Source organism: Meles meles, chromosome 6 (assembly GCF_922984935.1).
Source record: "Meles meles chromosome 6, mMelMel3.1 paternal haplotype, whole genome shotgun sequence".
Classification (NCBI taxonomy): domain Eukaryota; kingdom Metazoa; phylum Chordata; class Mammalia; order Carnivora; family Mustelidae; genus Meles; species Meles meles.
This window is the reverse complement of record NC_060071.1, coordinates 102307150-102328044: the sequence shown is the minus strand read 5'-3', so window position 1 is coordinate 102328044 and position 20895 is coordinate 102307150. Positions and strand designations below refer to the sequence as shown.

The 20895-nt window shown below is 39.7% G+C and overlaps 1 protein-coding gene across 3 annotated transcripts in view; it reads right to left on the bottom strand.

The window, feature by feature from the left end:
* Positions 1-20895, bottom strand: part of KLHDC1 (kelch domain containing 1) — a 49595-nt gene that overhangs the window by 559 nt on the left and 28141 nt on the right. For all 3 annotated transcript variants that reach the window (XM_046008839.1, XM_046008840.1, XM_046008838.1), the window contains exons 9-12: positions 16194-16306; positions 14645-14717; positions 9518-9602; positions 7818-7870 (exon numbers count right to left, since the gene is read on the bottom strand). In XM_046008839.1, coding sequence (XP_045864795.1) covers positions 7818-7870; positions 9518-9602; positions 14645-14717; positions 16194-16306 — 324 coding nt within the window. The remainder of the gene's footprint in view (positions 1-7817; positions 7871-9517; positions 9603-14644; positions 14718-16193; positions 16307-20895) is intronic.

The window sequence follows — 20895 nt, the reverse complement described above, 5'->3', positions numbered from 1 at the left end:
ATGAGAAGATACACGTTCTTTCCAGAGCACCACAGTAATTACATATTTTTATAGCATAGAGGCCATATCGGGCCAAAATCTAATAGAAACAGAAATTACAATTTACCATGCACCATGCATAATGTTATTTAAGCAGAAAAGACTCAGACTTAATATCAAAGCAGGGTAGTCTATAGCAGATGTTTTTTCATTTATCCTTCCAGTCCAATAACCATTTAATCTTCTCTGAGAACTATCTTTTTCTTCCATCACCCCAAGATGAGGTATCTAATTCCCATTTTTATGCCACAGGACCCGGTCCTCCCCATCCCCATGCTGTAACTCACTGCACTAACACACTCCACTTCCATTGACCCATGGAGAACAGGTCTGAGGAGAGGAATGAAGGGAACAACAATATAGAAAGAGCCCAAGAGAGACCACCAAGGTCCACCCCTTCTGGGTACCCCGTTCACTTGTCGCCTTTGATTCTCCTAGACAGTGTGTCCTTCCAAATACAGTTCCCTTTTTATCTTCAGCTATGTTGAAGAGGATTTATATTTTAAAACCAAAAGAAACTTGCTTGAGAACTATCAAGAAAGCATCTATTTCAATGGATAAACTTTTAATCAAAAAGGTAAGTAAATCTTTTTAAAATCTTTTAAAGATAGATTCATTTGATTCTGCTGTATTTAACCCCAGTTGTCATTTTATAAGGACTTACACTCTAGATATTGCAATCTTCTTCCTTACTTTCATGAAACCTTTCTTCTCTACCCTGTGACAACTCTAAGGAGAGTGAAAAGCAAATGACACAAATCCTACACTTGATGTAAACTTAACTGGGCCACTCTGGTAACATAAGAACTCCCGTGCCCCTACCACGTCCATGAAGGGGGAAGGGAAGAGTCAGATAAGGAGATGGACTCCGTCATTACTATTCATTCACTGACGCAACAAGTATTAATTCGTGTACACAACTTAGGAGGAGAAAGCCCAATTTTGAGGAAACCCCCATTTCAACTTTTTTTTTAAAAAGATTTTATTTATTTGAGACAGAAAGCATAAAGGGGGAGGGGAAGGAGCAGACAGAGAGGGAGAAGCAGATTCCCTGAGCAGGGAGCCTGATGCTGGGGCTTCATACCAGAACCCTGGGATCATGACCTGAGCCAAAGGCAGATGCTTAACTGACTGAGCCACCAGGTGCCCCCCACAATTTCGACTTCCAAGGAGATTACAATTTAGTGAAGATAAACGATGCTGTGACTAGGATAACATGAAATTTCCAGGCCAGGTATGGGGTTCTAGGGGACTCAGAGAGGAAGAACAACCAGGACAACTGCAGCAAGGAAAACCTTCCAGATGGGACGTCCAAGCTGAGACCCCGAGGGTCTCAACAAATAAAAGTATTCCATGATAGAGGAACCACACCTGCAAAGCCCTAGAAGTGAGAAATAAGATTTATTACAGAAACTGCAACCGAGAGGTTCAAATATAGCCCTGGCAGAGTATGAGGGGTCGGGGGACATGGCAAGAAATGAGGTAGAGAGATCCGTGGAGGCTGGGAACATCATGGTGAAGCATCTGCAGTTTGTCTAAGGGCAGTGGGAGCCGCTGACTCATCACAGTGTAAATAAAATGTGCATTTGCCTTGATCCACCAACATCCTTTGTAGGAATTTCCTCCTGAGAAGTTATGCAAGTGTTCCAAAAGCATATACAAGAATATTATACACATAATTTCTTATAATAGCTCCAAATTTTAGATATCCTGAATATATATTAAGTAGACTCAGTATATATTATATATATTAGACTAAGTAAATTATAACTTCCATGAAATAAATACTGTATAGTCATTACAAACATAATGACTGAATGACTATATATCTACATGAAATATGCCCACAGTATGAGTTTCAAAAGCAGATTATAAACAGGATGCATAATCTGACCCTTTATACCTAAACACGTGCGCGTGCACACACACACACCCTGTGTATACTGCTTTCGCTAAGGTTTGAGGGACTTCTTAGCATGGTTAAATCAACATTTTTCAGTTTAAAGTGTGGAAGGATAAACATCAAACTGCTAACAATGATCATTGTAAGATAACGGCTTTTTTTCATATTGTATGAATTTTCTCGGTAGACACATTTTATTTTTTATCAGAATAAATAACAGGTATTTTAAAACTATGTATGTAACCACGTGTACGATGAGCACGATCCCACAGATAGATGAGATCACATTAGTTCTTTGAGATGAGGAACCACAGCGTATCCATCCTATTCATCTTTCTTCCCCCCACTGTCTCAACACCGTAAGTGCTACTGTCTTCTGACTGAACATTTTAAAGTAAAAAGATGGCTCTGGCGGCACTGCTGGCGGCGGTTGTGTTGGACATGCCTCGCACTACGCCACTAAATTCCTGCTAGATTCAAGGTTTAGTTTTAGATTCTAGGGTTTCAAAACGAAGGCTTTTAAAAAGGAACCTCCACACCCGAGGCGGGGCTCCAACTCACAGTGCCAAGGTCAAGAGTCGGGGCTCCATCCACCTGGGCCAGCCAGGCGCCCCTTTTACAGTCTAGCTCTGGTGCCACACTCAGGGAGGTGCTGTGCTGGGGCGGAGGGTGCCACGGAGGAGCCTGAGGGGGACCCCCTCCGTCCCAGCCTCCAACACCAGCGCAGGTAGCCTGCCCTCCCCGTTTCCCGCGTCTCTCTGCCGGGGCCTCTTCCCCACCACCGCTCCCCGCCCATCCGAGCTCCGCGCTTTCTGTAGCAGCGGCCACACCGCAAACACCCTGCCCGCGCCGGCTTCCTCGCTCAAACTGCTGCTCTCTCTCTGCCGCGGCTCCCGGCAGCCTTCCGGAGAGGAGCGCAGCCCGCCCGCCGCTGGGCGCGCACCGTCCAGGGGCTGCCGCCGCTGCTCGGGCTCCTGCCGCGGTCCTGGGGCTGCGTCCCTCCGCCTGCGGGGCTCGCCTCTGTTAACCGATTGCTTCTCCCAGTCCCCACGGACTTCGTGTGGAAAACCGGTTTAGTCTTTCCAACCTCACTCAGGACAGGGCCGCCTCCGAGATCGTCCACCTCCACGACCACCCTCTCCCGCGGGACCACCGCCTTGCTCCCGGCTCCTCCATGCACTCTCTTCCTCCCCACGCTCTTCCCGGTCCTCCCGGTGCCACGCCCCCTCCGGCTTTACCTTTTTTTTTTTTTTTTTTTTAAGATTTTATTTATTTGACAGAGAGGGATCACAAGTAGGCAGAGAGGCAGGCAGAGAGAAGGGGAAGCAGACTCCCTATTAAGCAGAGAGCCCGAGGCAGGGCTTGATCCCAGGACCCTGAGATCATGACCTGACCCAAAGGCAGAGGCTTCAACCCACTGAGCCACCCAGGCTCCCCCCGCTGTATCTTCTTTTCCTACCCGCCCAGCCAGTCTGCACTTCGTGCTCTGGCCCTCAACTGGACCCCTCGCCCTGCGAGCCTCGGTGACACTCAGCTCCCACGGGGATGGACTCGGCGCCGTGTCCTTCCCGCGCGGACCACCGGGTAGCCTAGTGCGGCCGCATCGGAGCCTGCGTGGGCTGACCTGCCCTCCCCGCCCGTTCTCTTCAGCCTTGGCAGGGCCGCGAGTGCTCGGCTGTGTGACGGGGTCCTTGTCTGCACCTTCTCCAAGCCACCGTGGAAGTGATCTCCAGTCTTCCCCGCGCCTCTTACGTTCGTGTGTCACCTCTCCTCCTTCTTCCCCAACCACCTCACTACCAACTAAAACTTTCTCTGTACCCTGTCCCCCACCGCCCAGCCAACAAATTCCTCTGCCTTTATATTCCTGCTTCCCTCATTTTAAACCATTCTTTTCCTCAACAACTAATTCAGTTAGCTGCTGACTAAAATCCACCTTCTCAAGACCCTGCTCAGACCATTTTTCCTTCGTTTTCTTGCATTTCCAACAACTTGGCTGCTGCTTCTCAGCATATAAACAAATACAGTCACCTTTCAACAGAGACAGGGTTACGGGCACCCAGGTCACACACAGCAGAAAATCCACACATAACTTTTGACTCCCCCCAAACTTAAGTACTAATAGCCTGCTGTTGACTGGAAACTTTATGGATAACATACTCAGTTAATATACATTTCGTATGTTATATGTTATATGCTGTATTATTACAAAAGGGGAAACGGGGAAAAAAGACATGTTACTAAGAAAATCCTAGGAAGGGGCGCCTCAGCAGCTCAGTCCTTAAGCATCTATCTTCAGCTCCGGTCATGATCCCAGGCTCCTGGGGTTGAGCCCCACATCAAGCTCCTTGCTCAGCCAGGAAGCCTGCTTTTCCCTCTCTTACTCCCCCTGCTTGTGTTCCCTCTCTCTCTGTGTGTGTCTCTCTCTGATAAATAAGTAAAATCTTAAAAAAAAAAAAAATCCTAGGGAAGGGGTGCCTGGGTGGCTCAGTGGGTTAAACATCTGCCTTCCACTCACTCAGGTGATGGAGATCAGAAGTTCTGCATCCACTCCCTGCTCAGTGGAAAATCTGCTTCTCCCGCTCTCCCTCTGACCCTTCCCACAGCTCATTCTCTCTCAAATAAAAACCTTAAAAAGAAAGAAAGTCCTCAGGAAGAGAAAACACATTTACAGTGCTGTGTGGATTTATGGGGAAAAGCCTGTGTACAAGTGAACCTGTGCACCTCAGACTTGTGCTGTTCAAGGGTCAACTGGCTCCTCCCTCTTCCTGTAGCCTTGGTGCTGCTCCAGAGAAGTGATCCTTGTGATCACTGCCAAACACCACAGCACTTTTCAGTCCAGATATTCTGTGACCTTTTTACAGTTAGTAGTCTCTCTGTCTTCAGTTCTTTCCTCCCTCCGTTTCTCGTTTCTCATTTCCAGTATCTCCTGGCTCACCTTTCACTTCCCTGGTCATTCTCTTGTGCCTCTTTTCCTCTAACTCCTCAGATGCTGAGTTCTTAGCACTCAGTTGTTGGCTTCATCCTTACTCTTAAAATTCTTCTTGGGCAGAGCTAGCACATGCCCATTTATACTTCAGTGATTCTTTTTTTTTTTTTTTAAGATTTTATTTACTTATTTGACAGAGAGAGTATGCATTAGTAGGCACAGTGGCAGGCAGAGGGAGAAGCAGGCTCCCCACTGAGCAGAGAGCCAGATGAGGGACTTGATCCCAGGACCCTGGGATCATGACCTGAGCCAAAGGCAGGTGCCTAACTGATTGAGCCACCTAGGCACCCCATGATTTTTTTTAAAGTAGGCTCCATGCACCAACATGGGGCTTGAACTCATGACTCTGACATGAGGACCTGAGCTGAGATCACCAGTTGGATGCTTAACCAACTGAGCCATCCGAGAGTCCCTATCCTCCAATAGATTCTTTATGTCTATCCCAGATATCTCTCCATATATTTATCTAGTTAATGAATAGCTCCATTAAAGATACCACAAATACTTCAAGCTCAAAAGGCCCCAAACCAAATTCATCTTTCTAAGTCATCCCACCTTCAAACTCATTTCCTTCTTCATAGACTCCCTATCACTAATTCTTCCCTCTTCTTTTCCTACCAAGCCCATTCTACCTCCATCCCTTCTCCAGCTCCATGGCCACTTTTGAGATCAGTCCCACACTTTGTGTCTGACCACTGTAAGACTCTATTAACTTTCCCTACACAGTCATATAACCCTCTAATCTCTTATCCACATTGTTCTCAAAGGAGCTTTCTTATTTGTAATATGATCATCTCATTCCTCTGCTCCAAATTTTTCAGTGGTTCTTGATCTCCCACGAGATAATGTAAACTCATCTGCATGAAACACAAAGGCTCTAGATGATATATGGTTTCTGATTTCTTGTCCAACTCCCTACCTCATGCATGTCTAGGAACTCTCAAGAATTCAGTTTCCAGAACATGTATATTTGTGTATCTTGTACTAACACCCTTGCACTGCTTGTTTGTTGCAAACTGTCTCAAACTCTTCCTCTTATGCAAAGACTCCCCTAGCCCTCACCATCTTAACCACATGGGTAGAGGGTCTTCTTTGTCAGTAGTCCCATTAACTTCATATATGCTTCTCTTAAAACAATTTTATTTTTTTTATAGTTGTTGAACACTTGCCTTCTATATTACTAGCAATTTAAGGGAAAGAGCATGACTTTTCACTTCATAGTATAGTGCCTTCCCATGGCAGGCACTTGAATACTATATTTTTTGATCCCTGCATATAAAGAACTTACAATCTACTTAGGGAAAGTAGTTATGTTCACAGCAAAAGTTAAGTAACAATACGAGACAGTATAATCATGACATCTGCACTTTAGAAGTATGGGGCACCTAGGTGGTTCAGTGGGTTAAAGCCTCTGCTTTTGGCTCGGGTCATGATCTCAGGGTCCTGGGATCAAGCCCCGCATTGGGCTCTCTGCTCAGCAGGGAACCTGCTTGCCACCCCCCACCTCTGCCTGCCTCTCTGCCTACTTGTGATCTCTGTCTGTCAAATAAATAAATAAAATCTTAAAAAAAAAAAAAACAACTACGTTGGGGTCTTTCAAAAATTCCTAAGTTCAGGCCATACCCCAGACCAATTAGATCATAACACATGGGCACAGAACACAGGCATCAATACTTTTTGAAGTTCCCTATGAGACTATATAAACATGCAGTCACAGAAGGAACCATTGAGTAATAGAAGGAGGGGCCTCTTTCTCTCTCTCTCAAATAAATAAAATCTTAAAAAAACAAACAAACAACAACAACAAAAAAAACTTGGTCACTGAGCAACTTCTACTTCACTCAAATCCTTCCTCCTGACCCTCACAGGAGGAAATGGGATTTTTTTAAAAGATTTTATTTATTTATTTGACAGAGAGAGAGACAGAGATCACAGGTAGGCAGAGAAGCAAGCAGAGGGGAGAAGCAGGCTCCCTGCTGAGCAAAGAGCCCAATGCAAGGCTGGATCCCAGGACCCTGGGATCATGACCTGAGCTGAAGGCAGAGGCTTATTAACCCACTGAGCCACTCAGGCACCCCAAGAAATGGGATTTTTTTCCACAATCTTCCAACTAAACCTTGTATATACTCCTTTTAAAGCAAGAATGTATGCACTAAGACACTGTAAGTCATACCACCGATTTAATAACAGCTTTGGTGTTTAAAAAAAGAGAGAAATTCTACTAAATTAAATGCATATATATGTGTCTATTATTGGACATGCTCTGATTTCAGAAAAGTTAAAATATGAAATATTTCAGGCTTAGAATCAAGGAAGTACAGTAAGTTTAATATTCCCATATAAAAATATGATTGTACTATATATTTTAAGTTTTTAAAATCACATTGGTGTATGGTTCACTATTATAAATTTGATTATACTTTTAGAAAGATATAAACATTTTCTTAAATTCAAATCATAAACTACTTGAAAAGTTATCACACTTCTCAAAAAGGAAGATGAAAATTATCATATCTTAATAGCATATACATATCATATCTTTTTTTTTAAGATTTTATTTATTTATTTGACAGACAGAAATCACAAGTAGGCAGAGGCAGGCAGAGAGAAAGGGGGAAGCAGGCTCCCCGCTGAGCAGAGAGTCCGATGCAGGGCTGGATCCCAGGACCCTGGGATTATGACCTGAGCCGAAGGCAAAGGCTTTAACCCACTGAGCCACCCAGGTGCCCCTACATATCATATCTTAATAGCATATAATTATATGCTGTTATACCTTAATATATTAATATATATAGCATATACTAATAAGATATGATAATTTCTTTCATCTTCCTTTATATATATGTATATATGTATATAGCATATATATATATATATGAATTTACTTACCTGAGTAGTGAATAAGGCTGTGTTTGAAAGATCAATAAATCATTACAGTGGCCCTAATCAGCATAAAAAAAGAATTGTCAAGGTGTTTAAAGAATAAAAATGCATTAATAATTCAATATTTTTATTTTGTAAATGTAAAAGAAACTATAAGCAGCAAATAAATCTCTCCCCCTAGTTATTCATACACCCCCCCCCACACACACACCCCAAACATACATACACACCTGCTAGCCACACAAACTTTGGGTGGGTCGCTACCATTTCTCAATGACCAAGTTTTTACCTAACCACAACATATATAATGGCAAATTTAAAATTCAGATACATGTTTTTCTCTTAAAACAATGAGATCAAAATGAGAAAAGTAGTGATTTTCAAGCTTTTTTGTTTTTAATGAGAACTTTTCTCTTCCAAATGACTCTTATTTTAAAATCTCTTTATCTTGTCTCTATTTTCCAAATGGTCCCAGGCGTCCCTGGGAATTCTTCATTTGGAAATCTCAGATCCCAGAAGATTTTTTGAATCATGATTCTCTCATCTAAAAGTTAATGTGGAAGAATCAACAGAAAAATGTCCCTAATCCTTTCAAATAAGCCTTTAGAATTTCATAACATATGATCATGATTTTAATCAGGATTCCTGTTTTAATGATAAACTCCTACCAATTTCTAGTGCCAAGAAAAAGAAGGCAAACCACAAAATTTGCTTTTCAATTAAATGCAAAGTCGTGGTTTTAATCTTTTGTTGAAACACTAAATTCTCACCCAAAGAAAGTTCTCAGACTTTCAATGTATGGAACGTTAAATTGGAGGCTTCAAAACTGTAAAATAAACCAAATCCCCTGGAGAGAAGCCAGCTCATTTCAGGGTTCGCCACTTGGCAGGCACAACTCTGGAGATAACTATGTCTAGAAAGATGTCAGGGAGAATGCTGGCACCAACTTGGCTGGATTCTGGCTGGTGCCTCCTGTCCCTGCCAGTTCTGAGTCTCGCTGTTCCCAGATGTTCTACACAAACCAGAGCAACCAATCCTGAGCTGCTGTCCCATCACAACACAGTATGAGCGTGGCCACCTTGCTCTGAATTTCCCAAGGTGCAAAGAGTGAAAGAACAATACTTTCCAAATGCTTTTCATTTATTTATTTGACCTTAGTTTTATCAAATTTTAAAACTGCAATGCTTTACTCTTAAATATAAGGTAGGTAAAGCTGTGGCAAAAGACACATAAAGTAAAATGAAAGTACACTTAAAAATTTCAATCTACTTTCCTCTTGATGGGAGAAGCTAGCATTGGTGTTCCAGTTAGGTGAGGTAGCAAATTTCATGAGGACTTACTATTATACTTAGGAGTTTACATATACATTATATATATATATATTCTTATGAAATATCAATTATAACTTGGAAATGTTTTAATCTAATAAAATTACAAACACCCTACTATGGTGATTCTCAGAAAAAGAAGGTCATCTTTTAAAAACTCTTAATAACTTGACTAACGAGGTTTGTCATTAGTCAAACTAATGAGTTTGACTGAAATACTTCACAAAAGCTACTCATTCTGAAGATTAATCACACTATCAAGTATCATTTCATATTCTCCCATATTTGGCAATGTGGGAATATCAACAATTCTGTTGAATAGCCATTTAGTTAGAATAACAAAACCACGCAGAGGAAATAGATGTGAAATTTTCTTACTGTATCCAAGGAAAGTAAATCATCTTTGCTCCCACCAAATACCATTATTTCATTTTCTTTCCCCAAACAGGCTGTATGCCATAACCTATAATTGAAAATTATAAGCAGAGTAAAATACTATGAAGAAGGAAACTATATATGACATATAAATCAATTTTAAACTGCACACTTCACATTTAATCTATTTCAAAGTGGGTATGATTGCATTTGAACCTTTGGCATATCCTAAAAGAGATTTTGAAGATTCCTCTAGAATCACTAAAGCATTAGATTCTTATTAAATCACATCAATTAAGGAGATGACCCCTAATAATTCTTTTCTATCATATCCCCCAACCTTTTCTAGCCTCTTCATCTTATAGATATTATCAGTGAAATAAAATTAATTGAAAAGGAACTGATCATCCTATTACTGAAAAATGGAACCTTTCCCTAATTTTCTTACTATTATCTGCCATGTTCCTGTTTTCATCATTTTTGGCTTTTCTTTCCTGTTCTCTGTTCCCCATCCCCTAACAAACCCAACTTGGCCATCCCTTCACGTTTACACTGTCACACTACTTATCACTCTGGGCACAGAATACCAGAATTTTTCCTTATTTTTCTATCTCTAGTCTCTCTCAGCTACACTTGGCTGTTAAATAATATTTTTGAAATGTTTTTAACCACGGACATGTCCTGATCAGGAAGCAACTGTGCCATTTTTCTCAGCCTCATATGCATGATCAATGATTATTTCTTTTTCTCATAATTCTTAATTCTTGGCCCCTCCCCCTGCAATGAACCCTCTCTTCCCCCAAGGCATTTATTTGCATCCCCTAAGAGAAAAGCTTATCTGTCTGTAGGCTTTTGCTCACCCCATTTCTGATGCTTAAGATGATAAGTCATTCTTTCAGGGCCTTAAACACAGGTTCAAAATCCCCAGGAATCATCCAAATACCCAAACAAACCGGCTCGGTTACCCTAGCTGGTTAGCACCTTTGAAGATTTCCGTGTTCGTTTTATAATCTTCTGACTTACATTTGGAGAGAAACTGCTCTATATACTACTTTAATTATCTGATGTGTGGATCTTCCAAAGGTCCACACATGAGGTCCTTAGATCAAAACTTGCCAGTGGTGTGCTGGAAGGGGCTTACCAGCTCGGTGAAACCGACTCTGCCTGTCTCTGTCCAAATCCACGTTCAGTGCCATTTTGGTGGGATCCTGAAATTGGCCATAGCGGGAACCAGCAAATACTACAAATTAGGGCTTTTTTGTTTTGTTTTTCCTGGAAAGCAGTCGTTTAAGCCTTTACCAGCACACCACAGTAACTTGGGAAATCTAATTTTATGCTTCTCCTTAAAAACACCTAAATGTGGTGCTCTGCATCCAGTGGGGGGTCAAAAACTCTAATTAACAAAAGGAAATGCAAAAAACCACCATAATTTATTCAATTAAATAAGTTATTTCGTAGGAGTAGAGCATCTAATGTTCTTTCGGAAATGGTCTGATAGCTTATAGTCATCTCCAATTTCACATTATTTACAAAGGATAAACATATGTTTGATAAAATTCAGTATTTGGGGGAGCGCTAAGTCTCAGGACAAAAAAGTACATGTAAAGTTCTCAATTTTAGAAGATAAATCGAGAATTTTACACAGTCATTGCTTTGACTCTGAATTTTGATGACTTCCCTTAATAGACCAAATTGCTGAAGCAACAGACACCCCAATTACACATTATCACTTATTATATTACCACATCACTTATTTTTAGTGCATTTATCCTTTTCACTTAACTCCCACAGGTGCAAACCAGTAGGATTATGCACAATTGGCTACATCAAGTACTTTCCTCAAACGATCACTCACACATTCAATGACAGTTGCACTCGGCACCCAGGATAGAACTGAGTCATAGGGGATTTTGTTTCGGAAATGCTCTGCCCAATTCTCCAACTTATATGTTAGAACACAAATTGATGTAAGTCTTCATCGACACCCAGATTATGGTGTGAGCTTGGGGATGAGGAATTGGATAAAGGAAATGGAATACAAGGAACATTTAATTTCTGGGAGAGAAGGCCATGTGTAACCTCAGCAACAATCATGGGATCCATCAGGAAGTACTGGAGGCTCCATAAGTCAATGCTTTGTTGGACTTCTTTTATAGACATGTTATAAAAAAAGGTCCTTGCTGACAGCTACTTATCCAGGCAGTTAGATATGGCTAGAAAGATGGCCTTTCAACCAAGCCTTGCTCTAACTAAGGTGCGACCTGGAGAAGAGAGTGCAATGCTACAAAATGGTGGTTTTCAACCAGGGCTGATTTTGCCCCCAAAGGACATTTGCCAATATCTGAAATAATTTGTCACAACTCCAGATGTGTGTGTGAGGGGGGCACAGGACTACTGGGCTCTAGTGGGTGAAGGCCAAAAATGCCACTAAACATCCTCCAGGGCATAGGACACCCCTAGTAACAAAGAATAATTTGGTCCAAAATGTCAATTGTGCTGAGGTTGAGAAACCCTGCTGTAGGATTACAAGAGGAGAATTGGACCATTTACATTTCAAATTATAACTTGAAACAGCACAACATGTATTTAGATGTTAAGTAAATTCTCACTCATAAAAAATTAGTACATATACATATATATATATATATATATATATATGTTCTCCTTACACTAAACTGTATCCCACCTGTTCTCCTCCTCACCTCATACCTGAAGATAGATCTGCCTCTGTCTTATCTGCCTTAGGGAAACTCTGGCCTGGACTTCATCATCGAAGAACTCTGGAAAGCCTTTCCTGCCTTGATTTTGGTGACATCTAGCTTGCAACCTGATGTTTGTCTATAGACTGATAGTTTTTGTCCTCTCACAGCTGCTCTAAACTTATCACCTAAACATTCTAATAAAGCATATTATTTACATGACACATCAGCTGAATTCAAAGAAATCTCTTTACATAGCTCAATTCTAACTAATATTATCAATAATAACAGTTGTGTTGCTCTAAATACTTATTAAGGATTGAGTTATAAAATAGGATCAATTTAAAAATTAAACATATTCTTACTAACACTTTGGTCCAAAATTAATGCAGTCATATATTCAAACAGCTCGAAGAGAACTAAGAGCTTCTCTAGTCCAACTCCCTCATTTCGTGGGATGAAGAAATTAATGCTCAGTTTCTTTAAGTGACTTTCCCAAAGCCAAAAAGCTAAGTAGTAGCTGAGCAAGGACTAGAACACTGGGTTCCCATATCTTAATATACAACTCTTTAAGTTAAAAAATGCATTTCAAAAGATCCAAATTGCTAAAAGAATGCATTCCAATGAATTTTTACACATGAAAATATAAGAATCACATATGTGATTATGATTAAACTCTAAATGTTTTATGCATATTAATATAAATATTAATTAACTGAAATTAATTAATTAATTAACTGAAAGATATACAAATTCCTTCAGGCCTTTTTCTCAAGTAAGTTACTTAATTGTCATTTATTAAACTTCTGAAATGCACATGATTGAGTTAACTTCACACTTGTATATATAATCTATAGCAAAAAAATTTCTGAAATACATGGCATGCAAAAGAGTAAAATCTATTACCAACTGTAATGATTATAATGTGTTGACTCTGAATTTCCTAAGAATATATTTTTATTATACTATTCTCTCAAATTAGAAAAAAAGGTATTACAATTCTAATGTGGTTTTCTTTGTACAGTTGACCCTTGAACAACACAGGGGTTGGGGCGGTGATACCCCCCAGAACTGAAGATTAACATAGGATTTTTGGCTCCTCAAAACTTAAGTACTAATAGCTAACAGTTGCCCAGAAGCCTTACCAATAACATAAATCCAATTAATACATATTTTGTATGTAATATGTATTATGTACCGTATTCTTATAATAAAGTAAGCTCGAGAAAAGAAAACATTATAAAAAATGAATAAAGAAAGAAAAAGCAAAATCAGACCTACAAATACAGAGAACAAAGTGATGACTGAGAGAGGAAAAGGGAGTGGGGAGGATGGGCAAAACAGGTGAAGGGGACTGGGAGATACAGGCTTCCGGTTATGGATGAGTAAATCATGGGAATAAAAGGTACAGCATGGGGATACAGTCAGTGACACTGCAGTAGCGTTGCATAGTGACAGATGGCACCTACAACTGTGGCGAGCATAGGTTAATATATAGAGCTGTTGAATCACCATGTTGTACACCTGAGACTAGTGTAACATTGTGTGTCAACTACTCACATTTTAAAAAAGAGAATGTTATTAAGAAACTCATATAGAAAATACATTTATAGTACTGTGTTTATTAAAAAAAAAAATCTATGTAGTAAGTGGATCCATGCAATTCAAACTTGTGTTGTCAAGGATCAAGTGTAGTCTGATCATATATTGTTTCTACAACTTTTACTCTATAACATATGACAAATAATTTACATGTCTCTTTTTCAAAAAATTCATATTACCGACTACATCAGTTAATTAAAATAATAATCTGCCACCTATTTGATCAACATTAAATCAATTTTCTTATTAAATTGCAAAAAACCTCTTCTAAAAACAAATAATTACTAAAGCCAACCCCATTCTTGTCTACTTATCAAAAATATTAACATTATATGATACATCCAACTTCTTAGCCTTTTCATATTATCAGGCAAGATTACACATTTACCTAAGAGTAACATTTTTAACTATGAAAACATGGATGAAAACAGAATAGACCATATCTAACAATCAGACATAATTAAAATGATAACTACTTAGGTAACATCTAGCTTATTTGAAAGATATCTTTCTTTTTTTTTTTTTTTAGATTTTATTTATTTATTTGACAGACAGAGATCACAAGTAGGCAGAGAGGCAGGCAGAGAGAGAGAGGGAAGCAGGCTCCCCGCTAAGCAGAGAGCCCGATGTGGGGCTCGATCCCAGAACCCTGGGATCATGACCTGAGCCGAAGGCAGAGGCTTTAACCTGCTGAGCCACCCAGGTGCCCCTGAAAGATATCTTTCTTGATGATTTACAATTTTAATGGCAAATGCTATAAAATCAGTGCTATATTTTAATACTTCAGAAATTCTTAACTATTTTACTAGTCATTAACTTCTAGAGTTACCTGGGTCTTGTTTTAGGTAAGTGTGTAAGTTGTTTCCAACCATTTGTTATGACATTATAAATCCAACCGTCACCTGCAATTATGACAGTTCAGGAAGTAAGATTAGGTCTTTCGTATAAAATTTAAACTTTTTCCCAAATTTATCATGCTATATTTATACAACCATATTTTTTTGTGTGTTTGTATATTATCTCACAAAAATTTTCAGAGATATACACAGGTAGAATGGCCATGACAATGCACCCTCACATACCCCAAATTCAACAACTATCAAGGTTTTGTCACACGTGGTCCATTTATCTCTTTTTTGTTATTCTTGTGGCTCAGTTACTCTAAAGCAAATCTTAGCTCTCCTGTCATTTTCCCCATATATACTTCAGTAAACATCACTTTAAAAAATACATTGTTTACAGAACCACAATGCCGTTATCTCATTGCCACAATGCCATTATCATAGTCAACAAAATTAATTCTTGGTATCATATAATACCCAGAAATTAAGCTGAGTCTGTACAGGAGGACTGTGACTGGACTAAGAGTTAGGACAGGAAATTCCCCACATGTCCATGACCAAAAACACCAAATAGGAATTAAAAACATTAAAGCTCAAAAGACATGATATTAAACAACCTCTACTGAAACAAATAGATGTTTGTTTTTTATTAGACTCCAAATCTCTTTTAATTAAAAACCTTCAAGTTGGAGAAGCATAATCATTTGCAATACCTAACATCCCTACTAGAAACTCCTGTTTCCCTAGCCAGCCTCTGGAGTTCCTTTGCTGCTTGACACATAGTTGATGATCAATAAATTGCTGTTGAAAAATAAAAGTTGTTTCCAGATCCTATATGGAAGTGTATAAATGAGGTTTCTTATGAAAACCTCTCTAGTCATGGAAAACTTCTGAGTTAAGAAAACACAAAACACCTAATATCAAACTAGAGAGTGGATACTCTTACGTCATTTGTCTATCCTGATGCCACAATTTTACTGCTGGAAAAACAAAAACAAAACCCCAGCATTACAAAACCACAGCCACTGGAATCAGCAATGACAGGCATTTAAAGTTTCTGGCTAAGCACTTTCCTTTATAGTTCTGGAACAAAAAGAGAAGCAACTGGCCTTCCCACCTTATATTTCCAGAGCCTTCTGGGGAAGACTGTTCTTCTAATCCCCATTCCAGGCTACAATGTAAGTATCTGGATCAAAAATCAGGAAGGCACAGAACCACAGAATATTATAGTTGAAAGGGGCTTTAATTCATCTAGCTTCAACCACCCTTCCTTTTCTATATACCTAGGAAACAGAAGAACATGGAGAGCCAAAGGTACTAAAGCAAAGGGGTCTTCTAATTCTTAATGAAAGCATACAGTTGGGGATAAGCATAAACCAGAAAATGAAAGAAAGAGAGAAAGGAAGAAAGGGAGGGAAGATGGGAGGGAGGGAAGGTGGGAAGGAGGGAGGGAGGAAGGAAGGAAACTTACATATCAAATACAATTAAGAAAAAAGAATGAGATAATAATTGTAGGCTATACTTTAATTGACTTACTTAATGGAATATTGTCTGCACTTAGTCCACCAAATAGAAAAAGTTTATCATCAGCTATTGGTGTTAAAGTATGCCATGACCGATGTTTGGGGTTTTCTCCATTAACAGGAATTCTGTGGTAAAGGGAAAAAAAAAATCTAGTTACTGTGTTAGTCAAAATGAAAGGTTTCCGATCATCTCAGATTAAGGTAAAAAACTGCCTCATAATTTTTTTTTAAAAAGCTGCTTTTACTACTTCCAGCTGCATTAAGATTAAGATTTCAAAAACATTCTTGGGGTGCCTGGGTGGCTCAGTGATTAAGCCTCTGCCTTGGCTCAGGTCAGGATCTCAGAGCTCTCTGCTCAGCAGGGAGCCTGCTTCCCTCTCTCTCTCTCTGCCTACCCCTCTGCCTACTTGTGATCTGTCAAATAAATAAAATCTTTTAAAAAAAATTCTTAAATGCTTAGATGAATTTAAACAATCTTTTCATTTAGCTCTATGCCACTTGGTCACAGAACACAGACTGAAAATTACAGTCAGTTCCCAGTGCATGCTTCATATGTTGCTTAATCCATATAACTTCTTCAGTTTTTCAACATAATTATTTTTTATGTCTGTAACTTTTTACTGTGGGCCCATGTTTAATTTTATATTTTTAGCTGATTTCCTCAAGGATATTATGGGATTTGGGTGCTGTTCCTTTTACTTTGGTTTACTTCCCTTACAATTTCCCAAAGCTTCTTTACCTGAAAATGCTAGCTACTCACTCCAGCTTCAAAATAAAAGTTTGCAGGGGCATCTGGGTGGCTAAGTCAGGTAAGCAGCTGCCTTTGGCTCAGGTCATGGTCCTAGAGTCCCAGGATAGAGGCCCATGTCAGGGTCCCTGCTCAGTGGGGAATCTGCTTCACCCTGTCCCTGTGGTCCGCCCCCCTCATTATCGAGCTCTCCCTGTGTCTCTCTCTCAAATAAATGAATAAAATCTTTAAAATAAGTAAATAAATAAAAATAAAATAAAAGTAGGTCTGGGTGGCTCGGTCGGTTAAGCGTCTGCCTTCTGCTCAGGTCATGATCCCAGGGTCTGGGATCGAGCCCAGCACTGGGGTCCCTGCTCAGTGGAGAGTCTGCTTCTCCCTCTGCCTCTTCCCCTACCCACCCTGGCTTGTGCTCTCTCTCTATCGCTCACTCTCTCAAATAAATAAAGTCTAAAATACAAAACAAAACAAAAACAAAGACATCACAAGAAAAGAAAATGACAGACCAATATTGGTCATGAACACAGATGCAAAAATCCTCACTCACCAAAATATTAGTAAATCAAATCCAAAAACTTAAAAGAATTATACACCATGACCAAATAAGACTTATCCCCAGTATGCAAGGCTGTTCAACACTCAAAAAGCAGCTAATGGAATCCACCATTTCAATAGGCTAAAGAAAAATCAAATGATCATATCAAAACAGCAGGAAAATAGAAGCATGGCTTCCTGCTCATCAGGGAGTCTGCTTCTATCTCTCTCTCTCCCTCTGTCCTTCCTCACTGCTCACTCTCTCCCTCTCTCAAATAAATAAATATAATATTAAAAAAAAAGTTTGCAAGCCATTCCAGGTCCAGGATAAACCTCTAAAAATTTCAAATACTGTCCTATTCTTAAAGAAATAAAAACATAAGTACAAAAGTTTAACTTAGGAGGTAAGAGGATACCATTCTCCAGCATTCTGGGATGTTCCAGAATAATATGGGCCATTTGTAGAAGATACAATTATTTTTTCCAAAATGGAAATATTTTTATGGTTTGCGTTGGCTATAAGAATCATTTGGTTACAAAAGATTCAACAACCACAAAAGTAGTTTTTTTCATAAAAGTATTTTTAAAAAGGAGAGTTCTCTTATAATCCTGTCCTCCAGCAATGCGAAATAATAATAATTTGGTTATATCTTTCTAGGTTTTAATGTACATATAAACATTTATTAAACAATATAAATGGGATCATATATTCTGTTCTGCAACTTTTTTCATTCAAGTAATACGTTGTAGAATATTTCTGTAAGTATAACTTCCTTTGGTAACGGAAGCATAGTACCCACTGCACAAATGTGCCATAATTTAAACAATCCCCACTTGGAAACATGAGGGCTGACCTCCAGTTCTTGCTTTTTTTTTTTTTTTTTTAAAGATTTTATTTATTTATTTGACAGAGAGAGATCACAAGTAGGCAGAGAGGCAGGCAGAGAGAGAGGAGGAAGCAGGCTCCCTGCAGAGCAGAGAGCCCGATGCGGGGCTCGATCCCAGGACCCTGAGATCATGACCCGAGCCGAAGGCAGCGGCCTAATCCACTGAGCCACCCAGGCGCCCCCAGTTCTTGCTTTTATAATAACGTTGTAACACAAACACACGCGCCCACGCATCCAATTACTGTCTTTGGAGAAACTCTGGATCAAAGTAAAAATTCCATTTTATGTTTTATTTTTTTTTTAAGATTTTATTTACTTATTTGACACAGAGACAGAGAGGGAGAGGGAGAGCACAAGCAGGGGAAGCAGCAAGGAGAGAGAGAAGCAGACTCCCCGCAGAGCAGGGAGCTCAACAAGGTGGGGCTCAATCCCAGGACCCCAGAATCATGACCCGAGCCTAAGGCAGATGCTTACCCAAGCAGGCATCCCTGGCTCGCATACTTGTATTTTATTTTACATTTTAAACATATTGCCTCCCCATTTTACATTTTAAATATATTGTCAAACTACCTTCTAGAAAAACTGTACCAATTTATATTCCCATTAATAGTCTTGTTATAAACGAGCACACACTTGTTATTTGTAATTATTTTGTATCTGATAATTGGAAACTATTATTTTTAGTTCCATTTCTTTGATTGTCTATAAGGTTGAACACTTTTTAAAAATAATTTTGGGGGGCGCCTGGGTGACTCAGTGGTTTAAGCCACTGCCTTCGGCTCAGGTCATGATCTCAGGGTCCTGGGATCGAGTCCCGCATCGGGCTCTCTGCTCGGCAGGGAACCTGCTTCCCTCTCACGCTCTCTGCCTGCCTCTCCGCCTACTTGTGATCTCTCTCTGTCAAATAAATAAATAAAATCTTAAAAATAATAATTTGGGGGGGCATGTTGGTGGCTCAGTTGGTTAAGTGCCTTTGGTTGGGGTCATGGTCTCAGAGTCCTGGGATTGAACCCTGTTTGAGGCTCCTTGCTCAGTGGGGAGTCTGCTTCTCCCTCTCCCTCTCTCCCTCCCCTTACTCATGCTCTTTCTCTCTCTTTCAAATAAATAAATGAAATCTTAAAAAAATAATAATTTTTGCCCATTTGTATTTCTCCCATGAGTTGCTCATTTATGTTCTTTGTCTACTTTTCTGTTGGATCATTTGTCTTTTTCTTTCTGATTTTTTTTTAACATTTTTTAAAAGATTTAATTCACTTATTTGACAGACAAGAAATCACAAGTAGGCAGAGAGGCAGGCAGAGACAGTGGGGGAAGCAGGCTCCCTGCTGAGCAGAGTGCCTGATGCGGGGCTCGATCCCAGGACCCTGGGATCATGACCCAAGCCAAAGGCAGAGGCTTTAATCCACTGAGCCACCCAGGAGCCCCTCTTACTGATTTTCTAAGTTCCTATGGCTTTAAGCCCCATAAAATATACTGCAGGGGCACCCAGGTGGCTCAGTCAGTTACTCCTCTGCCTTCAGCTCAGGTGGTGATCTCAGGGTCTTGGAATCCAGCCACACACTGGGCTCCCTGCTCAGCAGAGAGCCTGCTTCTCCTTCTCTCTTTGCCCCTCTCCCCATTCATGCTTTCTCTCTTTCTCGCTCTAGCAAATAAATAAATAAAATCTTTTTTAAAATACTGTAAATATGACTTTTAGTTTTTTGTTTGCATTTTCCAATTTGCCTTTTAACTTTGGTAAAGTTTTTTTTTTTTAAGATTTTATTTATTTATTTATTTAAGGGGCACCTTGGTGGTCAGTCAGTTAAGCATTTGTCATTAGCTCATATCATGATCTCAGGGTCCTGGGATTGAGCCCCATGTTGGGCTCCCCACTCTGTTGGGGAGTCTGTTTCTCCCTCTCTCTGCCTCTCCCCACTGTTCATGCTCTCTCCCTCTCAAAAATAGAAATATTTTTTAAAATAAAGATTTTATTTATTTATTTGAGAGAGAGCACAAGCAAGAGGAAAGGGAGACATAATCTTCCCTTGATCCCAGGACTTGATCCCAGGACCGCAAGATCATGACTGGAAGGCAGACACTCAACGGACTGAGCCACCCAAGCACTCTGGGTTTATACCATCTTTAAAAAAACTTTCTCCATTGCAAGATTTCAAAGACAATCTGCTATATTTTTTTTCTGGCCATTTCACAGTTTCATTTTTAATAGTATTTCTATTTTAGAATAATATATAGCTCTGATTCCATCTCATTACACGAACAGCTAAAATGATAGCTAAATAGATTTATTCTATTGTTAAATATATACTTTGAACCACAATTAAAATCTGGCTTTTCCCTACTTCGTTATCTGTTTACTTGTTATGACCCCAATAAACTGTTCCTTCATTTCTTCTTCTGACCAGTTCTCAAGAATACTTAGTACAAAACCAGTACTTTTACATAATCAATTTTCAACTGCTGGTATTCTCATGTTTTATTTAATTTAGTTAAAGAACATACTCTGCATTTAAATCTGTATATTCCTTGCTTAGACATATGATCTGAAGGAA